The sequence below is a fragment of the Oncorhynchus clarkii genome, chromosome 25 (genome assembly GCF_045791955.1).
Source record: "Oncorhynchus clarkii lewisi isolate Uvic-CL-2024 chromosome 25, UVic_Ocla_1.0, whole genome shotgun sequence".
Taxonomy (NCBI): Eukaryota; Metazoa; Chordata; class Actinopteri; order Salmoniformes; family Salmonidae; genus Oncorhynchus; species Oncorhynchus clarkii.
The window spans coordinates 35,609,042-35,635,686 of record NC_092171.1 but is presented as its reverse complement, the minus strand read 5'-3'; the positions used below and the strand labels follow the sequence as shown (position 1 = coordinate 35,635,686).

Below are 26,645 nucleotides of genomic sequence, written 5' to 3'. Positions count from 1 at the left end.
AGCCTACTGTCATAATGTGATGTGGTACTGATAGTATGCCTATCGTGTAAGTTGTACTAGTATTAGAGTAGAGTCACATTACAGATACAGCCAGAAGAGTATGCTCCACCCATGAGTCTGGTTCCTCTCTTGGTTTCTTCCTCGATCCCTTCCACCTAGGGAGTTCTTCCTGGCCACTGTGCTTCTGCACTGCTTTCTCTTCGGGGTCTAGACCGGGTCTCTGTCAAGCACTTTGTGACAACTGTTGATGTAAAAAGGGCTTTATAAAATATGTTTGATTGAATTTGATTGACATACAAATGTCACACACAAAATGTTTTCTCATTGTTATTTATTCTTTGTTGACAAGTGCTGATTACTATATTACATTCACCTGCATTTTAAAATGGAGAGTTTAAAATCTAAAAACAGCAAAAATGACACAGACTGAGGGGACTGCACCCTTCACAAGACAAACAGACAGATATTTTCAAACCATTATTGATTGCCCGATGACACTTAGAAAACACTTTTCCTCCAAATCTATCCTCAACCTTTATTCGTTGTCCTTAGGTTTCAAAATTAATCTAATCAATATATCCCTCTGAATTTAGGCTATCAATTGCTTTAAAAAAAAAGTCAATCAAGGTTTGAGAAAAAGGACAAAGTTGAGTAGGCTACTAAACCAATTATTCATCAATAAAGACGTTAGCTGCCTGTTTACAAAATGTACTGTAGGTAAAAACAACTTTCTCTTTGCAATCCAGTCACCATCACAAGTCAGTCAACAGAACTTTTGTTGTTTTTAAAACCATTTTTACTCAATACTAAACTTAATTAAAAAGTTTGCAACGATAGAGGGGAAATCATAAATATAAGGTCTCTTTTATATCCTTACAAAATATGAACCCTCCATTTATGAATCATTTGGTTGCTTCCCAATTGGCGCCCTATTCCCAAAATTATAAAGGAATAGGGTGCTATTTGGGACGTAGACTTCAAACCTTTTGAGAATCATGTGACACACACGCACACACAGGGCCTGGATCCAATCCACCGACCACTTACAAACGGTGCCATGAAATTGTATTGTTCATTTACAGGCATTAAGTTTTCCCTAAATAAAGCACATAGTTAATGCAGAAAATATGTGTAAGACATAAAACAAAGACCTTTATTAACCAAAGTCATTACAAGAGCATTCAGTTCAGAGGGTTAAATTATTCCAGGCAGGACTTCAGTGGAAAAGGACATACAGAATCAGAAAACCTGGGGATTTTTTTTGTTACAAAAGTAATTGGTCTGTCCACTCAAACAAAAACGTTCAAAAAAATACCCTGTTCTTAAAAAAAAAAGATTTGTAAATAGATTTTTTATATTAAAATATATGACTTAAAATATATTAATTTCTTTAACTAGTCAGACATTTTAAAAAACGAGATCTGATCTTTTAGTTTTCATGAGGTGACTTTGGCATGTTACCATGGAAATGATTTCTATAAAATATACCGGTACTCAGCAACTATCTTTAGTTTTAGTCAGATCATTCAAAAATATGATTGATACATTTAGATTTTATAATTGCAATCACCATGCATACCAATATTATGTGCCTTTGCTTTATATGTAGTAAACTGTACCTCTCTATCACCTATACTTTGAATGGTTTCTTGATAGTACAGCATTTAGCGTTTAAATACAAATTTTTGCGTAGTTTCTTTTAGAGATATAAACTGTTTTGCAATAAAAACATAGAACATTGGATATAATGTTGGATATGCTTAAGCAACGTACATAAAGCTTAGATAGAGAATTCATTTCTAAATATAGCTTAAAGACAATATTTACAAAGCAAAAGAATAATACATTTTACTCCCTTCTTTCTCTGAGTGTTTTAACTGTACAGCAGGGCTAATGGTTACGTTGCTATCCACAAACAAGCATCCACGTATGAAACATAATGAGACAGAATATCTTTCAGTCGAGGTTTAATGAAGGTTCACGGTGTCGGTAAAACTTCACCAATGACCTTAGACTGAAATGGGAAAGATTTTAGTTCGTAGCCTTGCCGCAGATCTGTTAGTACTGTTAGTACTCCTATGGCCACTGTCATAAAACAATACAAACAGATCTGGAACCAGGCTACTCAGCTTGCTCCTCGAAGGGCACTATTTATCAGTGAAGTGCTTTAACTTTTCAACACCATGTTAGAATACGAAGGCTGTACACTACTTGTATAGTGTGCACTACATGTACAGTGTACACTACATGTATAGTGTACAGTATACAAACAGTAGAGCTGTCATTCAAGTCCTTTGCCCAGTAAGTGTTAGTACTTAGAAAAGCTAAGTGCAATAATTGTGACATGTTTTTTATAATCAAAATAATAATTTCAAATATCTATTATCTTGTTATATATCTGTAAGACTGTTTCTAGTACTGTAAATATGTAAATGATTGATTGCAACCTTTAAAATCGATATAAATCAGTATATTTGTACTCTCTCACCTACACGCAAACCCCATTGAACTCCCTTCTTCACCGTTTAAAACATCATAACGTAAACTCCACAACAAGGTGTGGCAGTCTTTAACATAACAACAGTGTTATTACGTTCTACAAAAATAGTAACATTCATTTTTTTCTTTCCTTTTAAAAATCTAAACTATCTTTACAAAAATATAGAACAATAACATGTCCAAGTGCAAAGTATTGCCAAGATTCAACATGTCTCAAGTCTGAAAGGTGCAGATTTGATTTGCATTGCCCAAAACAAACCAGCCTTTTTCAGATGGAACAGATTAAACAAGACTATGATCGTCTAGCGTAAATGCTTTGCCTCCCCACTGAAAACCATGGGTTGGGTTTAGTATGGCCACTGTGCATTTTACCCTGGTAACCATGGTTCGGGTCAATTCCACTTCAATTTAATCAATTCAAGAAATAAACTGACTTTGCAATTCCCCCTTTTTTCTGTGAGAAAATTAGAATCGGAAATCAAATCAGTTAACTTCCTGAATTGAAATCGAATTGACCCCAACCCTGCTGGTAACTACTTCTTGACAATGGTAGATTACTTGATGCTGACTTGTTCCTTGGTGCAACAATAAAGATTTGAAACAAATCATTTCTACATTTCTAACATTCGTTTTATCGTACCACTAGACATGAGACACAGAGTTTCGAAGGGCCAATGCAATCGTCATGGCAGAAGGCCCCACACCCTTTACACATGATCATAGCTTTGAGTCGGCAGTAGCATTTCGACTGAACGTCCTCTATACCAGATCCCTCCATACACCCCTGCTCTGGAGACCCCTCCCCCTGGTTTATGTGGTCCAAAGGGTGACCGGCAGGTATGGTAGTGACGGTCACTGAGAAAGACATGACACTGCCGGTGCCACTGCCGCTGTCCCCACCACTACCTGACACAGAGAGGGAGGTGCTGGAAGCGCTACCTGAAACAGCAGCACTGTGGTTCAGACTCAGAGTGTGAGGTACAGACATGCTGATGGTGCCACTGTAGCAGGACCCCACCATGGATTCCTGATTATTGATTGGAGGTCTCTGGGTTTGAAAGGCAGACGGATGCTGGTAAGTACTGGTGTGACTGGGGTCCACGGTCCCCATGTGGGGAGATACAGATACCCGATATGGCTCAGAATGACCACCCTGTTTACTATTGCAAAGTTCCAGGTGCCTCCTGTGCTGTGATTGGGTGAAAAGGTTGGTTTCTTTGGCTCTTTCAGAAGTGCCACTGTCTCTCTCTGTACTGGCTAAACTGTTGTCCTTCCGTTCCGGTAGACAGCCCTCCACTGATGGAGACTCAGACTTTATCCTGGAACAGCGCTGAAAGCCCAGAGCTTCACCCATTTTTGTGATTGAGAAGCCCTGCTGTTCCATCTTGACTCCTCCGGCTGAGTTAGAATGAGAATGAGGCTTATTCTCCACGGACTCCTCCCCATCGTTAGCCAGCTCCTCTCCCTCTGTGTGTTCTCTCTTCAGATTGGCCAGAGGGGTCAGTGAGGTGTTGGCGGTAGCCAATGGGTGGGAGCGTTTACTGCTCTCTGAGCCTCGCCCGTACGTGGAAACATTGAGGAGATAGTGCCCTGACAAGGCAGGCCTGGACATCCTCTTCCTTCCAGGGAACCCCGCGGAGAACCGGGGATGGTCCCCACACTCCTCCTGGTGCCCTAGATTGCAGGCTCCAAACTGGGCACGCTGAGCCTCGCTTGAGACCCCATACAGCTGGTTCTGGTGCTGCTGGGTGGCCCTCTGCATCAGAGCCCTGAGGATCTGCTCCTGGATGTCTTTGTTAGGTGTTTCTCTTTGATGGTGCTGGAGCTCTGCCAACTTACCTGCTCTTGTTCCAGGTATGGTGGAGGGGGAGGGGCCTATAGATCCTTGCTGTTTGGATCTACTGTTGTCCTCCACACCACCAGAGTGCAGGTACTGACTCTGGCTTTCACCACTGGCTGTCCCGGCTGTGCTGTGGGACTTGATCTTCCATTTGTCATCATGGGAGGGTTTGGCCTGGGTCAGCTGGACCTCTGCCTTGTCCAGTGGCTTGGGGAGGATCTGTTCCAGAGGGACCTCTTTCCCCTGGAGGAGAGACGTGACCAGGGGGTTGTTGGCTGGGATGAAGTGGCTAGCCCTGGCTGCCATGGAGCTTCCAGATACATACTGGCTCTTCACATCACACACAGATGAAGTGAGGCTAGAGGTTGACTGGGGACCTGATGGGTGTGATATAAGTTGAGTGTTCCCATGTTGAGGCCTCATCAGAAAACCTGGGCTCATGTTACCAGCAGAGTAGCCTCTCTGTCGGCCATCAGTGAGAGACGCTCTGCTGGTGTTGGAGCATCTTTGAGACAGGCTAAGGTCAAAGGGCACAGAGGAGCCTGATTGGACAGAACTGGAGTGGGCTGGTGTGGTGACTGCATCGGGTGATTGACAGGTAGATTGACCAATGGTGCTGCTTGCTGGCAGCTTGGTGGTTGACTGAGATTGGGTGGAGCTTTGGGTGGAGGAGGAGGGTCTGGAGTGGAGGGTCTGGGCTGAAGCTCTATGGTTTCCTTGCTCTCCACTGCCTCCTCCTGGTCCTGGGCCTGGTACTGCACCTTTAGAGAAGGAGCTCGCTGCAGCTGCTGCTGCACGTTGGGTCCGGGCTAGCTGGGCTTTAGCCTTGATGTCAGCCAGAGTGCGAGCACCAATGCGTCCAGGGCTAGGACCAGGGCTAGGACTGGGACTGAGGGAGACAGGGAGAGGCGTCCTAGGGGACACCTGGGTTGGAGACGCAATGGCTGGGACTGATAGGATTTGCGACACAGTAATCTGAAAAACAAAGTGAACAAGACATTTAAAAAAAAATGTGTGGGCCTTCCTGGTGTTAGTAGACACATTTGGTCTAAATTTACCTGACGCTTTTATTCACCACAAATACATTCCAATATACAATATTAAATTGTTACCTGAAGCGGAGGCACTCTCTGTGCTGTTGTTACTGTGGCTGCTGGAGAGGTTACCACAGATACTGATGGTGGAGTGATGCGGGCCCTCTTCTCTGGAGTCAGCTCTACTTCCTGTTCACTGGACGAGGACTTCCTTTTCAACGGCTCCGGGGATGGGGTGGTGGGTACAGGTGTGGTTCCAGGGGTGGATACAGGGGCGGATACAGAGGTGACTGACACAGGGGCTGATGCTCCTCTCTCTGGTGTAACGTCAACATCTTCCCTCCTCTCCCCACTATGCTTGTCCACGCCCAGAGGCTCTGGAAGGTCGATGGGCAGTGATGAACTGAGCTTAATCTGGGGGCAGACCTCTGGAGGACTCTCCTGGGCAGGGGATGGTGGGATCTCAGGGGACGGGGGGATCTCAGGGGACGGGGGGATCTCAGGGGACGGGGGGATCTCAGGGGACGGGTGGATCTCAGGGTACGGGGGGATATCAGGGTACGGGGGGATCTCAGGGGACGGGGGGATCTCAGGGTACTGGGGGGTGTCTGGCTGGGCTTCTTTCAAATCCTGCTCCTCATCTTCCTCTTTCTGCTTCTCTCCAAGTGGAGTAACCGTTGAGGTTGAATCCACCACATCATGTCTCCGCACAAGAGCTGCCTCCACTGCCACTATTGGTAGGGATAAACCTCTACTACGAGTCCTGTGTCTGGGGTACTCAACCTCCAGTGTCTTCTGAACGATCTTTGCTGGCAGCACCGGTAGTACAAAGGGTGGGACTGCTACTGTTTCCTCTTGAACAGGCTCTGGCCTTGACTTGGTAGGTTCGATGGGTTTACATGTCGGGTTTATGGGCAGTGATGATGATCGGAGCCTCCTCTCTGAAGAGCGAGTCTGGCAGCTGTTCGATGGGATCTTGGCGTCTTGCAGTACTTGGCCAGCAGGACGTGGTTGTGATGGAGGAGACGACTGGGCTTTGGTGGCTGAGAGCTCCAAACTGAGACCAGACTCAAGCAGCTCTTTGGATTCCTCTAAGCTGAGTCCAGAGCTGGATAGAAAGAGAGGGAGGGAGACATAGAGAGCGAGAGATCAGCCAACTTCATAAAGAAAGGATAACTCAAGAATGTTTAAAGTATATAAATTACAAGTAGCAAGTTTGGTCTCTGAGAAAGAAAGCTTGATATAACAATAATTGCTTTATATTTTAAAGATTCCAGCCCTGAAAAAAATGACTTACTTTTCACCATAGTAGTTCTCAAAGAAGCTCTCCTTCCAATGCTCCACCTTCTTCCCCTTCTCAATTTCCTGACGCATTCTCAGCTGCAACTCAGGAGTGAACTCACCTGGGTGGTTTGGAAAATATAAAAAGGTTTACGAGACATTTTTTTTAAAGTTACTAGAAATATGAAAAATAGCCATTTTTATGAAAACTTTAAAAGTTGAGTATTAACACATTTTATCCATGTTCTATTTTGAAGCAGAAATACAATCACCTGGTCCAAGATCTGTTTGTGCGCTCTTGCCAATGGTCATTATCAAGCCAAAGACCATCAAGCAAGAACGCACAAACAGATCTCGGATTAGGTTAGAAGCACTGACCTTCCGCCAGTCGTTCCTTCCAGGACTGAGCTGCTGATGTGAAAAACTCATTGTTTAAGGCAGAACTGGTTACCTTCAACAGACCATCCATACAGGCCTAGAGATACAGACAGAGACGCATTATGTACATCATCATCATGACAAACTGCATCATCATCATCATTATTATAATCCTCATTATCACTATCATCATCATCACTATCATCATCACAATCATCATTATCACTAATCAACATCATTATCACTATAATCATCATCATCACTATCATCATCATCACTAATCATCATCATCACTATCATCATCATTATCACTAATCATTATCACTACAATCATCATCATCACTATCATCATCATCACAATCATCATTATCACTAATCAACATCATTATCACTATAATCATCATCATCACTATCATCATCATTATCACTAATCATTATCACTACAATCATCATCATCACTATCATCATCATCACAATCATCATTATCACTAATCAACATCATTATCACTATAATCATCATCGTCACTATCATCATCATCACTAATCATCATCATCACTATCATCATCATTATCACTAATCATTATCACTACAATCATCATCATCACTATCATCATTATCACTAATCAACATCATTATCACTATAATCATCATCATCACTATCATCATCATCACTATCATCATTATCACTAATCATCATCATCACCATCATTATCACTACAATCATCATCATCACTATCATCATTATCACTAATCAACATCATTATCACTATAATCATCATCATCACTATCATCATCATCACTAATCATCATCATCACTATCAACATCATTATCACTAATCATCATCATCACCATCATTATCACTACAATCATCATTATCACTATAATATCATCACTATAATCATCATCACTATAATCACCATCATCACTATCATCATCATCATTATCACTATAATATAATCACTATCATCATTATCACTATAATATCATCACTATAATCACCATCATCAGTACATAAAGAGAGACTCACCATGCGATTATGTCCTGCAAATACCTGGGGTGTATTCATTAGTCGGATTCTGTTGCAAAATGTTTTGTCTGTTGCAAAACGCTTTGCAACAGAAATCATTTACCGTTTACCCCAGGAACCAAACAGAGCAAAAGGAAGGAAACGGGGAGGAACCTACCTGAAAGTGTCCACCATAAACTTTAGGTTTCTTAGCAAAACATTTTCCATTTGGAGTAAAAGGTTTCCATTGCAAAATGTTTCGCAACAGACTAAACATTTTGCAACGGAATCCGAATAATGAAAACAGGAATTATACAGATGGACGATTACAGGAATTAATCGCATGTTGAGTCTCTTGGTTTTAAACCTCTCTGTCGCTAGAGACCTGATGATATCTAGTATGGCCCCACCTGTTGGTCGACTTCAGGCAGTAGCGTCAGTAGCCTCTCTTGGCACTCTGTGGGCAGAACAGAGAAGGTGTGTTTGTTGATCAGGGCACGCAGATTGGTGTTAACCAGGATAGAGTCTGGTGTCTCAACGTCTATCTCTGCACACTTGGTACGCTTCAGTTGCCCTGGAGACAACAACACAAGAGAAGAGTAAAATCATACAAAACAACAAGAGAGGATACAGAGACTTGGTACTATACTGAGCCTGGTCCCAGATCTGTTTGTGCTGTAGACAACTCCTATGGTTGTTGCTATGTTTGACGTGTCATTAACCATAGGAGTTGGCAAGACAGCACAAATAGATCTGGGACCAGTCCAACAGACTGGCATGTATACTGGCCTGCTATATGTAAATGACAAAGACGAGCTGGATGAGTCTACTACTGACGTGCACTGAGTCGACTGGACCTCTGGGACATCTTCCTGGTACCAGCAGCAGGACAGGAGTCTGCTTGGTCAGACAGAGAGAGAGGAACACGATTCGATTTAAACACAATTTAGCCACACAAGTGGATACACTGCATTTAATATGTTTGCCCCCCCTTTTTAGAACTTGGATAAGAAAGCCATAACCACACTGCTTTGTATAAGAGAGAAAATTGTAATTATTCGCCTACCTCCTCATGCCTTTTGCACACAATGTATATAGACTCTCTTTTTTTTCTACTGTGTTATTGACTTGTTAATTGTTTACTCCATGTGTAACTCTGTGTTGTCTGTTCACACTGCTATGCTTTATCTTGGCCAGGTCGCAGTTGCAAATGAGAACTTGTTCTCAACTAGCCTACCTGGTTAAATAAAGGTGAAATAACAAAAATAAAAATAAAAAAGAGACTAGTGTTAGACTTGAGATGACCACTGATCACCATCGACAGTGATTGTTTGTGTTTCCTGTAGGCTTCTACTAAGGATGTATATCAACAACGTAGTGTACTGGATATGTGGAAGTCTGTCACCTACCGGACTTAGTGGCAATGGTGTCCGTCTTAAGCAGTAGTCTAGGGCTGGAGGTTGTGGGCATGCCCCCTTGTCTCCGCTGGTTCCTCTGCTGCTGCTGCTTCAGGGCCTGGGGGACAGAGAAGAGGAAGAAGGAAAATTATAGATTATTTACCAGTGCCAAGATGAATGTCAGCTCCTGTCTTAGACTCTACGTGGCATAATTAAGCATTAAGGCCCAAGTGGGTGTGGTTTATGGCCAATATACCACAGCTAAGGACTGTTCTTAGACAAGACGCAACACGGATACAGTCCTTAGCTGTGGTATATTGGCCATATACCACAAACCCCCAAGGTGCCTTATTACTATTATAAATGGGTTACTAACATAAGTAGAGCGGTACAAATACATGTTTTGTCATACTCGTGGTATACGGTCTGATATACCACGGTTGTCAGCCAATCAGCATTCAGGGCTCGAACCACCCAGTTTATAATTAACATTTTGAACCAAATGTGTAGTGTATATCATGTGATGTATTCTAAACTCAACAAAAAAATAAACTTCCTCTCACTGTCAACTGCGTTTATTTTCAGCAAACTTAACAACGAGCAGTATGTCTGGTGGCATTGTCATGCTGGAGGGTCATGTCAGGATGAGCTTGCAGGAAGGGTACCACATGAGGGAGAAGGATGTCTTCCCTGTAACGCACAGCGTTGAGATTGCCTGCAATGACAACAAGCTCAGTCCGATGATGCTGTGACACACCACCCCAGACCATGACGCCACAGACCATCCACCTCCAAATCGATCCCGCTCCAGAGTACAGGCCTCGGTGTAACGCTCCATCCTTCGACGATAAACACGAATCCGACCATCACCCTTGGTGAGACAAAGCCGCGATTCGTCAGTGAATAGCACTTTTTGCCAGTCCTCTCTGGTCCAGCGACGGTGGGTTTGTGCCCATAGGCGACGTTGTTGCCGGTGATGTCTGGTGAGGACCTGCCTTACAACAGGCCTACAAGCCCTCAGTCTAGCCTCTCTCAGCCTATTGCGGACAGTCTGAGCACTGATGGAGGGATTGTGCATTCCTGGTGTAACTCGGGCAATTGTTGTTGCCATCCTGTACCTGTCCCGCAGGTGTGATGTTCGGATGTACCGATCCTGTGCAGGTGTTGTTACATGTGGTCTGCCACTGCGAGAACGATCAGCTGTCTGTCCTGTCTCCCTGTAGCACTCTTAGGCGTCTCACAGTACAGAATTGCAATTTATTTCCCTGGCCACATCAGCAGTCCTCATGCCTCCTTGCAGCATGCCTAAGGCACCTTCATGCAGATGAGCAGGGACCCTGGGCATCTTTCTTTTGGTGTTTTTCAGAGTCAGTAGAAAGGCCTCTTTAGTGTCCTACGTTTTCATAACTGTGACCTTAATTGCCTACCGTCTGTAAGCTGTTAGTGTCAAAATGACCGTTCCACAGGTGCATGTTCATTAATTGTTTATGGTTCATCGAAAAAGCATGGGAAACAGTGTTTAAACCCTTTACAATGAAGATCTGTGAAGTTATTTGGATTTTTATGAATTATCTTTGAAAGACAAGGTCCTGAAAGAGGGACGTTTCTTCTTTTGATGAGTTTAGAATCATCACTATCGCAAATTAGTCGTACTGTCTATCAGGTAAATGATTTTTAAAAATTACACAATGAAATAAGTTGCATTAGCCTACATTTTCACGAGACCAAATCATTCACTATTCTTCATTCTTTCTATTTTTACAGTATTTATTATTTTATTTATTTAACCTTTATTTAACTAGGCAATTCAGTTAAAAACTTTTACGGCTAGGGGTTCCGCAAGCGGAACGTTTCGACAACATCCGGTGAAATGGCAGAGCGCGAAATTCAAAAAAAAATATTAGAAATATTTAACTTTCATACATTCACAAGTGCAATACACCAAATTAAAGCTTAACTTCTTGTTAATCTAGCCATCGTGTCAGATTTCAAAAAGGCTTTACGACAAAAGCACACCATGCGATTATGTTAGGACAGCGCCTAGCCACAAAAACCATACAGATATTTTCCAGCCAAGGAGAGGCCTCACAAAAGTCAGAAAAGGCGATTAAATTAATCACTAACCTTTGATGATCTTCATCTGGTGGCACTCCCAGGACTCCATGTTACACAATAAATGTTTGTTTTGTTCAATAAAGTCCCTCTTTATGTCCAAAAACCTCAGTTTAAATTGGCGTGTTATGTTCAGTAATGCATTCTCAAATAACATCTGGTGAAATTGCAGAGCCAAATCAAATTACAGAAATAATCATCATAAACATTGATGAAAGATACAAGTGTTATACATAGGATTAAAGATAAACTTCTTGTTAATCCAGCCGCTGTGTCAGATTTCAAAAAGGCTTTACGGCGAAAGCAAACCATGCTATTATCTGAGGACAGCACCCCATCAAACAAAGACAGACAATCACAATTCAACCCGCCAGGCATGACACGAAACTCAGAAATAAAGATATAATTCATGCCTTACCTTTGACGAGCTTCTTCTATTGGCACTCCAATATGTCCCATAAATATCACAAATGGTCCTTTTGTTCGATTAATTCCGTCGTTATATATCCAAAATATCAATTTATTTGGCTAGTTTGATCCAGAAAAACACAGGTTCCAACTCGCGCCACAGTATCTGTAATCTTTGTCCAAACATTTCAAACAAAGACGGGATAAACTGCATTCAATACCGGAGGAAAACAAAGTGGAGCGTGCTTTTCAGGTCACGCGCCTCTATCAAACAGTACACTTCACTCGACCCTCGTCCTGAACAGGGCTACTTCTTCATTACACAAAGGAAAAACATCAACCAATTTCTAAAGACTGTTGACATCCAGTGGAAGCGATAGGAACTGCAAGCAACTGCCTTAGAATTCTAGATTCCCAATGAAACCCCATTGAAAAGAGAGTGACCTAAAAATAATAATTCCTGGATGGTTTGTCCTCGGGTTTTCGCCTGCCAAATAAGTTCTGTTTTACTCACAGACATCATTCAAACAGTTTTCGAAACTTCAGAGTTTTCTATCCAGATCTACTAATAATATGCATATCCTAGCTTCTGGGCCTGAGTAGCAGGCAGTTTACTTTGGGCATGGTTTTCATCCGGACGTGAAAATACTGCCCCCTAGCCCGAAAAGGTTAACAAATTCTTATTTTCAATGACGGCCTAGGAACAGTGGGTTAACTGCCTCGTTCAGGGGCAGATCGACAGATTTTTACTTTGTCAGCTCAGGGATTTGATCTTGCAACCAGCGCTCTAACGACTAGTATACCTGCCGTCCCAGTATATAACAGTTACAGATGGAAAATAAACCCAATGTCTACTCTGTGTGCCTCACCTTGGAGCCAAATCTTCATCTGACTAGGGTTTCTTTTTGCCTAATAAACCCATAAAACTGTTCTTACACACACAGCTGAAAATTCCACAGCATTGCAGATGGAACTCATTACGATCTGCAATCAACTGAAATCTAATTATGCAGAGCACAAAAGGCTAATGGTGCGACCAAAATTGCACCCAATATAGTGCGCTACTTTTAACCAGGGCCAGCAGGGCTCGGGTAAAAAGTTGTGCACTATATAGGGAATAGGTTGCCATTTCAGATGCAAGCTAAGGAAGACCAATGGGAAGGTTTGTGAGGAAATTAATACAACTCAGCAAAAGGTGTTTATTTTCCCCTCTCACCCACACCCCATTGAGTTTTTCAAATAACTTACACAATATGTTTTTGTAACAAAGAAGCGGTTAAATTTAACAAGCACCGTGAACGTCATGTCTGCATTTATTTGACAAAACTGGTATTTTATTAGCCACATTTCAGAAATTAGAGCTATATTAGCACAGGGAGCATCACTGAGACACTGATAGGCACTCAGGAGGCAACAGGTCAGCAGCAGTACCTTGTTTAACCTTTATTAGGTTAGTCTTTTTGAGAAAATATCTCTTTTACATCTCTATTAATCAGTGAAATTGAGACCGAAGACGATGGAGCATCAGCACACTAGCCTACTGTACCTGTTTGAGGGCCTTCTTGCAGTGTTTCTGTGAAGGAGAGATGAGCTTGCTGCTGGGGACAGAGGGAGATGAACAGCGTGGCTGAGGAGACAACGGATCGGGCGGCAGCTTGGAAGGCCCTGGGAAGGAAACACAACATAGCACAACTTAGATAGACAGTCAACAACACATTATTAGGCTTAGAAATGTTCACATCCAAAAAGCTGATAACATCAACATGAAATTGATGTTATTTTAGTGTTTCAGTTCATCTTTAAGATGGATACACCAAAGTAGATGTTTTTTTGAAATCATACACTATCAAATATGTTGCATCTAGTTAATGAATTCATCAAAAGATTGATGAAAACATACACAACAGTTTGCCTTTTTAAATGAAGAATTGCCTTTTCAACCACCAAAAACCCACCTGCTAGTAGCAATATTACTTAAAACAACAGCTATTTCCTGTTTTTTTTTACAAGGCTTGCATGTTCATTTCTCACTCACCGTAGCTGTAACCCTTTGACTTGTGTCTCTGTGGTTCTTTTGATAGCATTTGCTCTGATTGATTTTTTTTTGCAATGGTATTAAAAACAATAACAATAGAAAACAAAAACAGAAAACAAGATGTCCTTGTGTTCAGAAGATAAGCTATTACTTCCTTAACTCATTCATATGTGTACATGAGGAAGTGTGGCTCAAACGTAATTTAAAAAAAAACTATTTCCTGTTATAACAGGAAAGAAATAATGACAGAAATGGCCGAAACTTACAACTCCTTCTAAAGTGTTACTAAGATGGGAAACAGTCTGATGTATGTACAGTATTTATCACAAGATGTAAAGCTGCAAACTCAATAGGGAAAATAGAAACACCACAATAACTTCATATTTGGGTTGGCCTGGCACAAGTAGTGCAATTATATAGCCTAGTCATCATGGAAAAAGGTGAAGCTGACATACAGGCAACTGCCAAAATAATGGAAACACTTGAGAAAACGACAGATACAAAGTATATTGAAAGAAGATGCTTTCCACACAGGTGTGGTTCCTGAGTTAATTAAGTTTAACATCCCATCATGCTTAGGGTCATGTATAAAAATAATGGGCAGGCCAAGTTTGTCTATTATATTGACAAGATATTATAGTGACCACTCTAATAATGTAAATACATGTCCTCAAAGATGAAAGAGGCGAGATCAGGTGGGACCACTCTAGCCAATGAGAGGGCACATACATGTGTACACACCAGGCCATAGAGATAGACAGAGGAATCATCTTTATATCTGTGCCATTATAGCTATAACAGTTGAGGATGCCTGGTTGTTCTTTAAAAGTAATTTCCCCCCCCCCATCTTAAATTAGCATGCCCCTTTCAAAAAATGTAGATCTAAGAACAGATATAGCCCTTGGTTCACTCCAGACCTGACTGCCCTCGACCAGACAAAAGCATCCTATGGCGTACTGCACTAGTATCAAATAGTCCCTGCGATATGCAACTTTTCAGGGAAGTACGGAACCAATACACACAGTCAGTTAGGAAAGCAAAGGCTAGCTTTTTCAAAAAGAAATTTGCATCCTGTAGCTAACTTCAAAAAGTTCTGGGACACTGTAAAGTCCATGGAGAATAAGAACACCTCCTCCCAGCTGCCCACTGCACCGAGGAAAAACTGTCACCACCGATAAATCCACGATAATCGAGAATTTCAAAAAGCATTTCTCTACAGCTGGCCATGCTTTCCTCCTGGCAACCCCAACCCCAGCCATCAGCTCCACACCCCGCACAGCTACTTACCCAAGCCTCCCCAGCTTCTCCTTCACCCAAATCCAGATAGCAGATGTTCTGAAAGAGCTGCAAAACCTGGACCTGTACAAATCAGCTGGGCTAGACAATCTGGACCCTCTCTTTCTAAAAATTATCCGCCGCCATTGTTGCAACCCCTATTACTAGTCTGTTCAACCTCTCTTTCGTATCGTCTAAGATTCCTAAAGACTGGAAAGCTGCCGAGGTCATCCCCCTCTCCAAAAAGGGGGAGACACTCTAGACCCAAACTGTAACATCCTACCCTGCCTTTCTAAAGTCTTCGAAAGCCAAGTTAATAAACAGATCACCGACCATTTTGAACCTCACTGTACCTTCTCCGCTGTACAATCCGGTTTCCGAGCTGGTCACGGGTGCACCTCAGCCACGCTCAAGGTACTAAACGATATCATAACCACCATCGATAAAAGACTGTACTGTGCAGCCGTCTTCATCGACCTAGCCAAGACTTTCGACTCTGTCAATCACCGTAATCTTATCGGCAGACTCAACAGCCTTGGTTTCTCAAATGACTGTCTCGCCTGGTTCACCTCAGATAGAGTTCAGTGTGTCAAATCGGAGGGCCTGTTGTCCGGACCTCTGGCAGTCTCTATGGAGGTACCAGAGGGTTAAATTCTCAGGCTGACTCTTTTTTCTGTATATATCAATGATGTCTCTCTTGCTGCGGGTGATTCCTTGATCCACCTCTACGCAGACGACACCATTCTGTATACATCTGGCCCTTCTTTGGACACTGTGTTAACAAACCTCCAAACGAGCTTCAATGCCATACAACACTCCTTCCGAGGCCTTCAACTGCTCTTAAACGTTAGTAAAAACTAAATGCATGCTCTTCAACTGATCGCTGCCCGCACCCGCCCACCCGACTAGCATCACTACTCTGGACGGTTCTGACTTAGAATATGTGGACAACTACAAATATATAGGTGTCTGGCTGGACTGTAAACTCTCCTTCCAGACTCATACTAAGCATCTCCAATCCAAAATTAAATCTAGAATCAGCTTCCTATTTTGCAACAAAGCCTCCTTCACACACACTGCCAAACATACCCTCGTAAAACTGACTATCCTACCGATCCTCGACTTCCGCGATGTCATCTACAAAATAGCCTCCAACACTACTCAGCAAACTGGATGCAGTCTATCACAGTGCCATCCGTTTTGTCACCAAAGCCCCAAATACTACCCACCACTGCGACCTGTATGCTCTCGTCGCCAGATCCACTGGCTCCAGGTCATCTATAAGTCTTTGCTAGGTAAAGCTCTGCCTAATCTCTGCTCACTGGTCACCATAACAACACCCACTTTGGCCGCCTTTCCTTCCAGTTCTCTGCTGCCAATGACTGGAACGAATTGCAAAAATCACTGAAGTTGGAGACATATCGCCCTCACTAACTTTAAGCATCAGCTATCTGAGCAGCTTACCAATCATTGCAGCTGTACATAGCCCATCTGTAAATAGCACACCCAACTACCTACCTCATCCCCATATTGTAATGCGGTGCGTGCTGGTGGCAGGGAAGTCAGGCACAGGAGAATGAACTTGGCAAACATGGAGCTGTTTAATAAACATTTTTTTTAAACTCAGAAAACCAAAGTATACAAAAATAACATAATAGGGTGCAAAACCCGTCTCACACCAGAACAAATAACACACCTACATACAACAAACAATCTCTGACAAGGACATGAGGGGAAACAGAGGGTTAAATACACAACATGTAATGAATGTGATTGGAACCAGGTGTGTAGGAAGTCCAAGACAAAACCAATGGAAAATGAAAAATGGATCAATCAATGATGGCTAGAAGGTCGGTGACGTCGACCGCCGAACACCACCCGAACAAGGAGAGGGACCGACTTCGGCGGAAGTCGTGACACATATTGTTTTTATTTACTTTTTTGCCCTTTTGCACACCAGTATTTCTACTTGCACATCATCATCTGCACATCTATCACTCCAGTGTTAATTTGCTAAATTGTAATTACTTCGCTACTACGGCCTATTTATTGCCTTACCTCATTACTCCATTTACACACACTGTATATACATTTTTCTATTGTGTTATTGACAGTACTTTTGTTTATCCCATGTGTAACTCTGTGTTGTTTTTGTAGCACTGCTTTCCTTTATCTTGGCCAGGTCGCAGATGTAATTGAGAACTTGTTCTCAACTGGCCTACCTGGTTAAATAAAGGTTGAAATGGAATTATTTTTAAAAGAAAAAATGCATCTGTGACAGCATGGGCAGCACCATGCTGTCACTTATTCTTCTTCATTGGCTGATTGCTCCCAACTCATAGGAATCCCCACCCTAGTTGACTACTTTAAAATGGTGGAAGCCCTCATTGGCAATGCCCATGCTAAAACGGGTTATATCCATGAAGAGTCCTCTATCTATCTCTACGACAACAGGAACAACTCCGATTATAAAGCCGTTTTTTTTTGTCAAGTTGCTGAAATGCCATGTGCGTCCACTTATGTCAGTGCATTCGTAACAACCTAACCATTTCAAAACTTTTATTTGACCAAATAAGCGTCACGTAGCAAATTAGCATTTTTTTTCTCTCTATCATTGACCTCCATACAAAGACTCTTCATTTCGTGGGCTTCTTTTCATGGACAGATTTTTGGTGGAGTAAAACCTCTCGCTTCGCCTCTTCCTCTCTGGGGCAGGCCATAGGATGACCATGCCCCGTTCCATAGGACACGAGTGGTCACAGAATAGTTTGATGAGCATGAAAACTATTTTAACAATATGCCATTTCCATCTCAGTCACCAGATTCTGGAGCTGTGCCTGAGACAGCGTTTTCCACCACCATCAACAAAACACCTAATTATGGAATTTCTCATGGAAGAATATTGTCGCATCCCTCCAATGGAATTCCAGGAACCTGTACAGTATAATCTATGCCAAGGTGCATTGAAGCTGTTCTAGCTCGTGTTGGCCCAACTGTATGTTGGTGTTTCCTTTGTATTGTCAGGTATCTGTATATCCTAACTCTCCTCCTCCCCATTGCCTCATTAAAAGGAGAGTGATGTTGTAAATATATTGTGACGTAGTAGCGTACCTCTCCTCCTCCACCGTCCCCTCCTGCCCTCCTGGTTGTTAGCGTTGTAGTTGTTGTTCTCGGTGCTTCTCTGGGAATCAGACAGATTATCACTACCGCCCTCCTCCGACCCCTCCTCAGACAGCTCCTTCACCTCCGACCCCTCCTCAGACAGCTCCTCTGACCCCTCAGACAGCTCATTCACATCCGACCCCTCCTCAGACAGTTCCTTCACCACGTCCCCAATGTCCTTCTATTCACAGACACACAACATACACATATACAGTTGAAGTCAGAAGTTTACATACACATAGGTTGGAGTCATTAAAACTCGTAAAACCACTCCACAAATTTCTTGTTAACAAACTATTGTTTTAGCAAGTCGGTTAGGACATCTGCCATTTTGCCACAAGTAATTTCTCTGAACAATTCTTTACAGACAGATTATTTCACTTATAATTCACTGTATCACAATTCCAGTGGGTCAGAGGTTTACATGCACTAAGTTGACTGTGCCTTTAAACTGCTTGGAAAATTCCAGAAAATGATGTCATGGCTTAAAAAGCTTCTGATAGGCTAATTGACATCACTTGAGTCAATTGGAGGTGTACCCGTGGATGTATTTCAAGGCCTACCTTCAAACTCAGTGCCTCTTTGCTTGACATCATTGGAAAATCAAAATAAATCAGCCAAGACCTCAGAATTTGTTTTTTGTAGACCTCCACAAGTCTGGTTCATCCTTGGGAGCAATTTCCAAATGCCTGAAAGTACCACGTTCATCTGTACAAACAATAGTACGCAAGTATAAACACCATGGGACCATGCAACCGTCATACCGCTCGGGAAGGAGATGCGTTCTGTCTCCTAGAGATGAATGTACTTTGGTGCGAAAAGTGCAAATCAATCCCAGAACAACAGCAAAGGACCTTGTTAAGATGCTGGAGGAAACAGGTACAAAAGTATCGATATCCACAGTAAAACGAGTCCTATATCGACATAACCTGAAAGGCCGCTCAGCAAGGAAGAAGCCACTGCTCCAAAACCGCCATAAAAAAGCCAGACTAAGGTTTGCAACTGCATATAGGGACAAAGATCATACTTTTTGGAGAAATGTTCTCTGGTCTGATGAAACAAAAATAGAACTGTTTAGCCATCATGACCATCGTTAAGTTTGGAGGAAAAAGGGGGATGCTTGCAAGCCGAAGAACACCATTCCAACCATGGAGAACGAGGGTGGCAGCATCATGTTGTGGGGGTACTTTGCTACAGGAGGGACTGGTGCACTTCACAAAATAGATGGCATCATAAGGCAGGAAAATTATGTGGATACTATATTGAAGCAACATCTCAAGACATCAGTCAGGAAGTAAAGCTTGGTCGCAAATGGGTCTTCCAAATGGACAATGACCCCAAGCATACTTCCAAAGTTGTGGCAAAATGGCTAAAGGACAACAAAGTCAAGGTATTGGAGTGGCCATCACAAAGCCCTGACCTCAATCCTATAGAAAATTTGTGGGCAGAACTGAAAAAGTGTGTGTGAGCAAGGAGGCCTACAAACCTTACACCAGCTCTGTCAGGAGGAATTGGCCAAAATTCACCCAACATATTGTGGGAAGCTTGTGGAAGGCTACCTGAAACGTTTGACCCAAGTTAAACAATTTAAAGGCAATGCTACCAAATACTAATTGAGTGTATGTAAACTTCTGACCCACCGGGAATGTGATGAAAGAAATAAAAGCTGAAATAAATAATTCTCTCTACAATTATTCTGACATTTCACATTCTTAAAATAAAGTGGTGATCTTAACTGACTTAAGACAGAAAATTTTAACTAGGATTAAATGTCAGGAATTGTGAAAAATTCAGTTTAAATGTATTTGGCTAAGGCGTATGTAAACTTGCGACTTCAACTGTACATATGCCACTTTAATGACTCCAACCTAAGTGTATGTAAACTTCCGACTTCAACTGTACAGTGGGGCAAAAAAGTATTTAGTCAGCCACCAATTGTGCAAGTTCTCCCAGTTAAAAAGATGAGAGAGGCCTGTAATTTTCATCATAGGTACCCTTCACCTATGACAGACAAAATGAGAAAAAAAATTCAGAAAATCACATTGTAGGATTTTTAATAAATTGTTTTGCAAATTATGGTGGAAAATAAGTATTTGGTCACCTACAAACAAGCAAGATTTCTGGCTCTCACAGACCTGTAACTTCTTCTTTAAGAGGCTCCTCTGTCCTCCACTCGTTACCTGTATTAATGGCACCTGTTTGAACTTGTTATCAGTATAAAAGACACCTGTCCACAACCTCAAACAGTCACACTCCAAACTCCACTATGGCCAAGACCAAAGAGCTGTCAAAGGACACCAGAAACAAAATTGTAGACCTGCACCAGGCTGGGAAGACTGAATCTGCAATAGGTAAGCAGCTTGGTTTGAAGAAATCAACTGTGGGAGCAATTATTAGGAAATGGAAGACATACAAGACCACTGATAATCTCCCTCGATCTGGGGCTCCACGCAAGATCTCACCCCGTGGGGTCAAAATGATCACAAGAACGGTGAGCAAAAATCCCAGAACCACACGGGGGGACCTAGTGAATGACCTGCAGAGAGCTGGGACCAAAGTAACAAAGCCTACCATCAGTAACACACTACGCCGCCAGGGACTCAAATCCTGCAGTGCCAGACGTCTCCCCCTGCTTAAGCCAGTACATGTCCAGGCCTGTCTGAAGTTTGCTAGAGAGCATTTGGATGATCCAGAAGAAGATTGGGAGAATGTCATATGGTCAGATGAAACCAAAATATAACTTTTTGGTAAAAACTCAACTCGTCGTGTTTGGAGGACAAAGAATGCTGAGTTGCATCCAAAGAACACCATACCTACTGTGAAGCATGGGGGTGGAAATATCATGCTTTGGGGCTGTTTTTCTGCAAAGGGACCAGGACGACTGATCCGTGTAAAGGAAAGAATGAATGGGGCCATGTATTGTGAGATTTTGAGTTAAAACCTCCTTCCATCAGCAAGGGCATTGAAGATGAAACGTGGCTGGGTCTTTCAGCATGACAATGATCCCAAACACACCGCCTGGGCAACGAAGTAGTGGCTTCGTAAGAAGCATTTCAAGGTCCTGGAGTGGCCTAGCCAGTCTCCAGATCTCAACCCCATAGAAAATCTTTGGAGGGAGTTGAAAGTCTGTGTTGCCCAGCAACAGCCCCAAAACATCACTGCTCTAGAGGAGATCTGCATGGGGGAATGGGCCAAAATACCAGCAACGGTATGTGAAAACCTTGTGAAGACTTACAGAAAACGTTTGACCTCTGTCATTGCCAACAAAGGGTATATAACAAAGTATTGAGATAAACTTTTGTTATTGACCAAATACTTATTTTCCACCATAATTTGCAAATAAATTCATAAAAAATCCTACAATGTGATTTTCTGGATTTTATCCCCTCATTTTGTCTGTCATAGTTGAAGTGCACCTATGATGAAAATTACAGGCCTCTCTCATCTTTTTAAGTGGGAGAACTTGCACAATTGGTGGCTGACTAAATACTTTTTTGCCCCACTGTATATATATATATACGTGTATATACAGTACACACCACCATAAGATAGTACACACTCCCATAACACGGACTTCTTTGAGTGCCTCCTAACATTCAGAGCAATGAACAATGATTCATGTGAATGTCTAATTGTCTGATAAGCTCGCTTTGTGAGTCATAATGTTGCTCTACTTTTCAAATGTCCTTACAAAGAGAAGCAGTGTCATCATAAATGATTTTAACATATCATTTTGTACAATGTAGCACTGACTATTAGTAAAACATCTAGGGCATATCTGAAAACTCTATGTCAATCTCACTTGTCAGCATTCATTTGTTACATGCGTTTGATTCATAGAAATTACAAACTGACCTTCAGTGTGTAGACCCCCATTCGTCCAGGTACTTTGTAAAAGATCCCTTCTTCACTGCGAGAGTTGGTGTGGAGCATAGCATTAAGACATGCCAGCGGGGAAGTACCACTAGGTAACAGGGGAAAAGGGAACACAGCCAGTTACACTCAATGAAGCAGACAGCTGACTGGCCACCGGAGGGAGGAGACAGTAATGCCTGATTCACAATAAAGAGATGACTTGAACTGTACTGTGCTCGCTCTGACCTTTTGATTTCACATTGCCCTTTCCAGCATAGTTTCAGCAACTATGGTGGAACCATAGCCAGGCCAAGCAGGTCAACCCAGTACAGCTCGGCTTGGCCTGGCTCAGTTTGGCCCTATAGTGTGAATCAAGCACCAATGTACTGTATTCTGAGTATAACAGCAACTGATGAAATTATTAGGCTGTGTTGGCTGAAATAACAATACCTAACATCCAATAACATGTTCGTAATGCCATGCTGAAACTTGTTGTTACAAGTTGTAAATAACATGCAATAACATGTTCGTAATGCCATGCTGAAACTTGTTGTTACAAGTTGTTGTTACAAGTTGCAAATAACATGCAATAGGAAAAATAAAACAACATTTTAGTGAGTTTGTCAAGGGACGGGGGTTGGGCACAACTAGCTTTCTCTTACCTTCTGGATGACAAGAATTTAAAAAATTCAGCAAAAAAAGAAATTAAATAATTAGAATTATGTGAATGTAATAATTACCAACAAGAAAATAAACATAAAAAGAGAAAGAACATGAGCAATCAATCATACAATAGGAAATTATTCATAAAACGTCTCAGAGTAGGAATGCTTATCTAGGATCAGGTCCCACCCTGTACATGTAATCTTACTCATTGTGATCTAAAAGAACAAAACTGATCCTAGATCAGCACTCGTACTCAATACACTTTATGAATACGGGGCCCCGATCCTGTGTATCAAAACTGAAGTCCAAACAGAGATGGGGACTAAAGGAAGCTAAAGAAGGCGTCTAAGAAGTAGTCTAAGGTACCTTTCCCTTTGAGAACACACAGAAAACATGAGAACCGGTTCATTTACCTGATCTCTTTCAGTCTCTCCCTCTGGATCACCTGTAGGATCTCTTTGTGGCTCATGGGTGTGTTCGGGTACTTTTCCAATACCTGAAAAAATACAGCACAAAATCTGTCAATGGATTGCAGTGTAATACATGCGTAAAACCACTTGAGGAATGTAAACAACATCTAGCCTATAGACAACAACATACTTCCACCTGTCCTAGTATTCACATTGCTTACGGTGTTACTACACATTATCATCAACCCACGATTCTATAGTTGTACCTAGGAGTATAAAATTGCTCTGACGTATGAGGTCAAATGAAAAACGCTACAGCATGCCCAAATGAGCAAGCTTCTACTGAGCTGTTCTATAGTTTCGCTGCTGTCATGTTATAGCTCTGACTATGAATACAAGTACTGATTTAGAATCAGTTTAGCCTTTTAGATCACAAGGAATAATATTAGGCAGAGAGGGAGGGCCTGATCCTAGATAAGCACTCCTTCGGATACGACCCCTGAGTTTTTAAGTCATTAGTGGTGTGGTTGATTTAGACAAGAAAGTCAACCTCTGGGACTGAGCCTGTCGACAACTCCCGCCCAATGATGTAGCTATGTACTGCATGCCTTTGCCCAGTGTCAAAAGAATAGATGTCTTGCTGGGAATAAGACAGAGCTAAGTGACCTCATCAAAACATGATTCACTTCCTTTGTGTGTGTATTTGTGTAAGAAGAGAAAGACTAAGCACGACCATCACACCACCCACCACCATCATAGCCATGAGATGTCACAAAGATTTTCATATGAATAGTAGTCATGTCAGCTACCTAGCAAGTAGCCTGGAAACCAGACGTTGAATTGCATTGAATTGTATGTCAGCAGAAATAAGTGTTTGAATCAGGAAAGTGTCCTTTCATGACATCTACATGCCAACATGTTAAATAAAATTATATTTTAAAAGCACTTTACCGGTTGTCGGTGCGGTTGGTTCTTTTGGGGGGGGTTGGAATGTGAGAAAAGGAATCCACAGGAAAGTATAATTACATAAAGTTAATGTAATCATACTTTCTTGTTGATATTGTCTCACATTCCTACCAGCAAAAGGACCAACAGCAAGGACAACCAATAAAGTACTTTAAAATATGGATCACAGTCGGCGTTCCAATTCATCCCAAAGGTGTTCGATGTGGTTGAGGTCAGGGCTCTGTGCAGGCCAGTAAAGGTCTTCCCCACTGATCTGGACAAACCATTTCTGTATGGACTTTGCTTTGTGCACAGCTGAAAAGGGCCTTCCCCAAACGGTTGCCACAAAGTTGGAAGTACAGAATCGTCTAGAATGTCATTGTATGCTGCAGCGATAAGATTTCCCTTCACTGGAAATAATACATGATAATTCATGATCCATGAAAAACAGCCCCAGGCCTTTAATCCTCATCCACCAAACTTTACAGTTGGCACTATGCATTGGGGCAGGTAGCGTTCTACTGGCATCCACCAAACCCAGATGGTGAAGCCTGATTCATCACTCCAGAAAACGCATTTCCACTGCTCCAGAGTCCAATGGCGACAAGCTTTACACCACTCCAGCTGATGCCTGGCATTGCGAATGGTGATCTTAGGCTCCCGATGAACAGTTCTTGTTCTGACAATGCTTCCAGAGGCAGTTTGGAACTCGTTCGTGAGTGTTGCAACCGAGGCCAGATTATTTTTACGCGCTATGTGCTTCAGCACTCGGCGGTCCCGTTCTGTGAGCTTGTGTGGCCTACCACTTCGCGGCTGAGCCGTTGTTGCTCCTAGACGTTTCCACTTCACAATAACAGCACTTACAGTTGACCGGGGCAGCTCTAGCAGGGGAGAAATTTGACAAACTGACTTGTTGAAAAGGTGGCATCCTATGATACCACGTTGAAAGTCACTAAGCTCTTCAGTAAGGACATTCTACTGCCAATGTTTGTCTATGGAGATTGCATGGCGTTGTGCTCGATTTTATACACCTGTCAGCAACGGGTGGGGTTGAAATAACCGAATGCAGGGGTGTCCACATACTTTTGTATATATAGTGTGTGTCAGTGTGTTTTGCTTACAATGTAACAGCAATGATTTGCTAATACATGTAGCTATAGCTAAGCATTTTACTATTACTGAATGGCCAATACAGTGACCAGGTAGCTAAAACACCTTTATAAATTGTTTATAAACTCTACTGATGTACTAACGTTAGCTAGCTAGCTATAGTTAAGTTACTAGCTACCCAACTACTGTAGCTTAGCAATGCTGGCTACCATGCTAGCTGTCTTTCATCGGTCATTATTCAACATTAGAGCTTGTGTCCACCAACATAGGGCGATTAGAGCTAAACTGGAGATCTAACTTGGACACTTGACAACGGGCATGTTTCAATATATTTTATTAATTCTAACAATTTAGTAATTAGAGCTAACATAGCTTGCTAACTGGCTAGCTCTACGCTAGCGCAACACTTTGGTGTTTACTTTACAGCGCAAGACAGACGTTATAGGTATGCGGTCGAAACAAGAATTATGTCTCTTCGCAATTTCCTATCTACAATTGTAAGCTACATGGACACATTGATATAGCTATTTGCTGTAAATGAAGCCACAAGACTATCAAGCAAATCTTGATGGACTTCCAGTGCTTATCTAGACGACAAGAAGGCCTTGCATTGCATAAGCAACATTTCGTCTGCACCAGTGGGTCATGAACTCATAAACACAGTTGTACTAGTGGGAGCGAAGGGAAAACAAGCACAACAAACGTTGAATAGAGCGAGAGTAAATACCGTTTTAGCAGCTTCTGCCCATGTCCTCCCCTTCTTTTTCTTCTGTCTCTCCCTCATCGCTGCGGTCTTGTACTGATTAGTGTTGAATTTGACAGTGTGCTCCTGTGTTATGTTGCTTTAGTTACCGCGCAAGACCCACCGCTTCTGCCATATTGGTATTTTACTGTAAGGAGAGTGTCATGTGACCCCGAGAGAGATGTCATCTTACTGTACAAATGGAGCTGTCACTAAACACTGGAGTTTTGATAGAATACACATTTGTTTTACATCTTAAAGATGATCTTTGTTATATAAAAAATAATACCGTTATTTTCTCACAATAATTAATAGTGTAATTACTGTGAGAAAATTAGAACATTTTGGGGAGATTGGGTGCTCAGACTAAAATATAATATAATAAAATAGAATATTACCGAGTAAATCCTCAACAAAAGAAAAACGTTAAGGCAGGTGTTTTTCCTTTTCTCCCTATTTGTTGTGGCCAATGGCAGTTCATTCAATCT

General features: G+C 42.1%; 1 protein-coding gene across 2 annotated transcripts; it reads right to left on the bottom strand.

The window, feature by feature from the left end:
• Positions 1 to 330: 330 nt before the first annotated feature.
• Positions 331 to 26,376, bottom strand: LOC139383267 (putative Polycomb group protein ASXL2). 2 transcript variants are annotated; one of them, XM_071127714.1, is made up of 12 exons: positions 26,143 to 26,376; positions 23,364 to 23,446; positions 22,285 to 22,393; positions 18,379 to 18,610; positions 13,504 to 13,622; positions 9,450 to 9,555; positions 8,878 to 8,937; positions 8,451 to 8,614; positions 7,033 to 7,129; positions 6,671 to 6,776; positions 5,452 to 6,481; positions 331 to 5,314 (listed from the first exon to the last, which is right to left on the bottom strand). In XM_071127714.1, exons 1-12 carry the CDS (start codon positions 26,197 to 26,199, stop codon positions 3,131 to 3,133), a joined length of 4,347 nt encoding a protein of 1,448 aa, XP_070983815.1. In that variant the 5' UTR covers positions 26,200 to 26,376; the 3' UTR covers positions 331 to 3,130. The 2 variants fall into 2 exon arrangements, with proteins under 2 accessions (XP_070983815.1, XP_070983816.1); XM_071127715.1 differs by having other exon boundaries at positions 8,451 to 8,497; positions 26,143 to 26,313.
• Positions 26,377 to 26,645: the final 269 nt, after the last annotated feature.

Excerpts from the sequence above, each read along its gene's own strand:
- LOC139383267 (XM_071127714.1), bottom strand. The coding sequence starts at position 26,199 with ATGAGGGAGAGACAGAAGAAAAAGAAGGGGAGGACATGGGCAGAAGCT. Across the intron at positions 13,623-18,378 it reads GGGACGGTGGAGGAGGAGAG|GGCCTTCCAAGCTGCCGCCC; the intron begins GTACGCTACTAC and ends TTTCCTTCCCAG. Across the intron at positions 6,777-7,032 it reads GAAGGAACGACTGGCGGAAG|GTGAGTTCACTCCTGAGTTG; the intron begins GTCAGTGCTTCT and ends CAAACCACCCAG.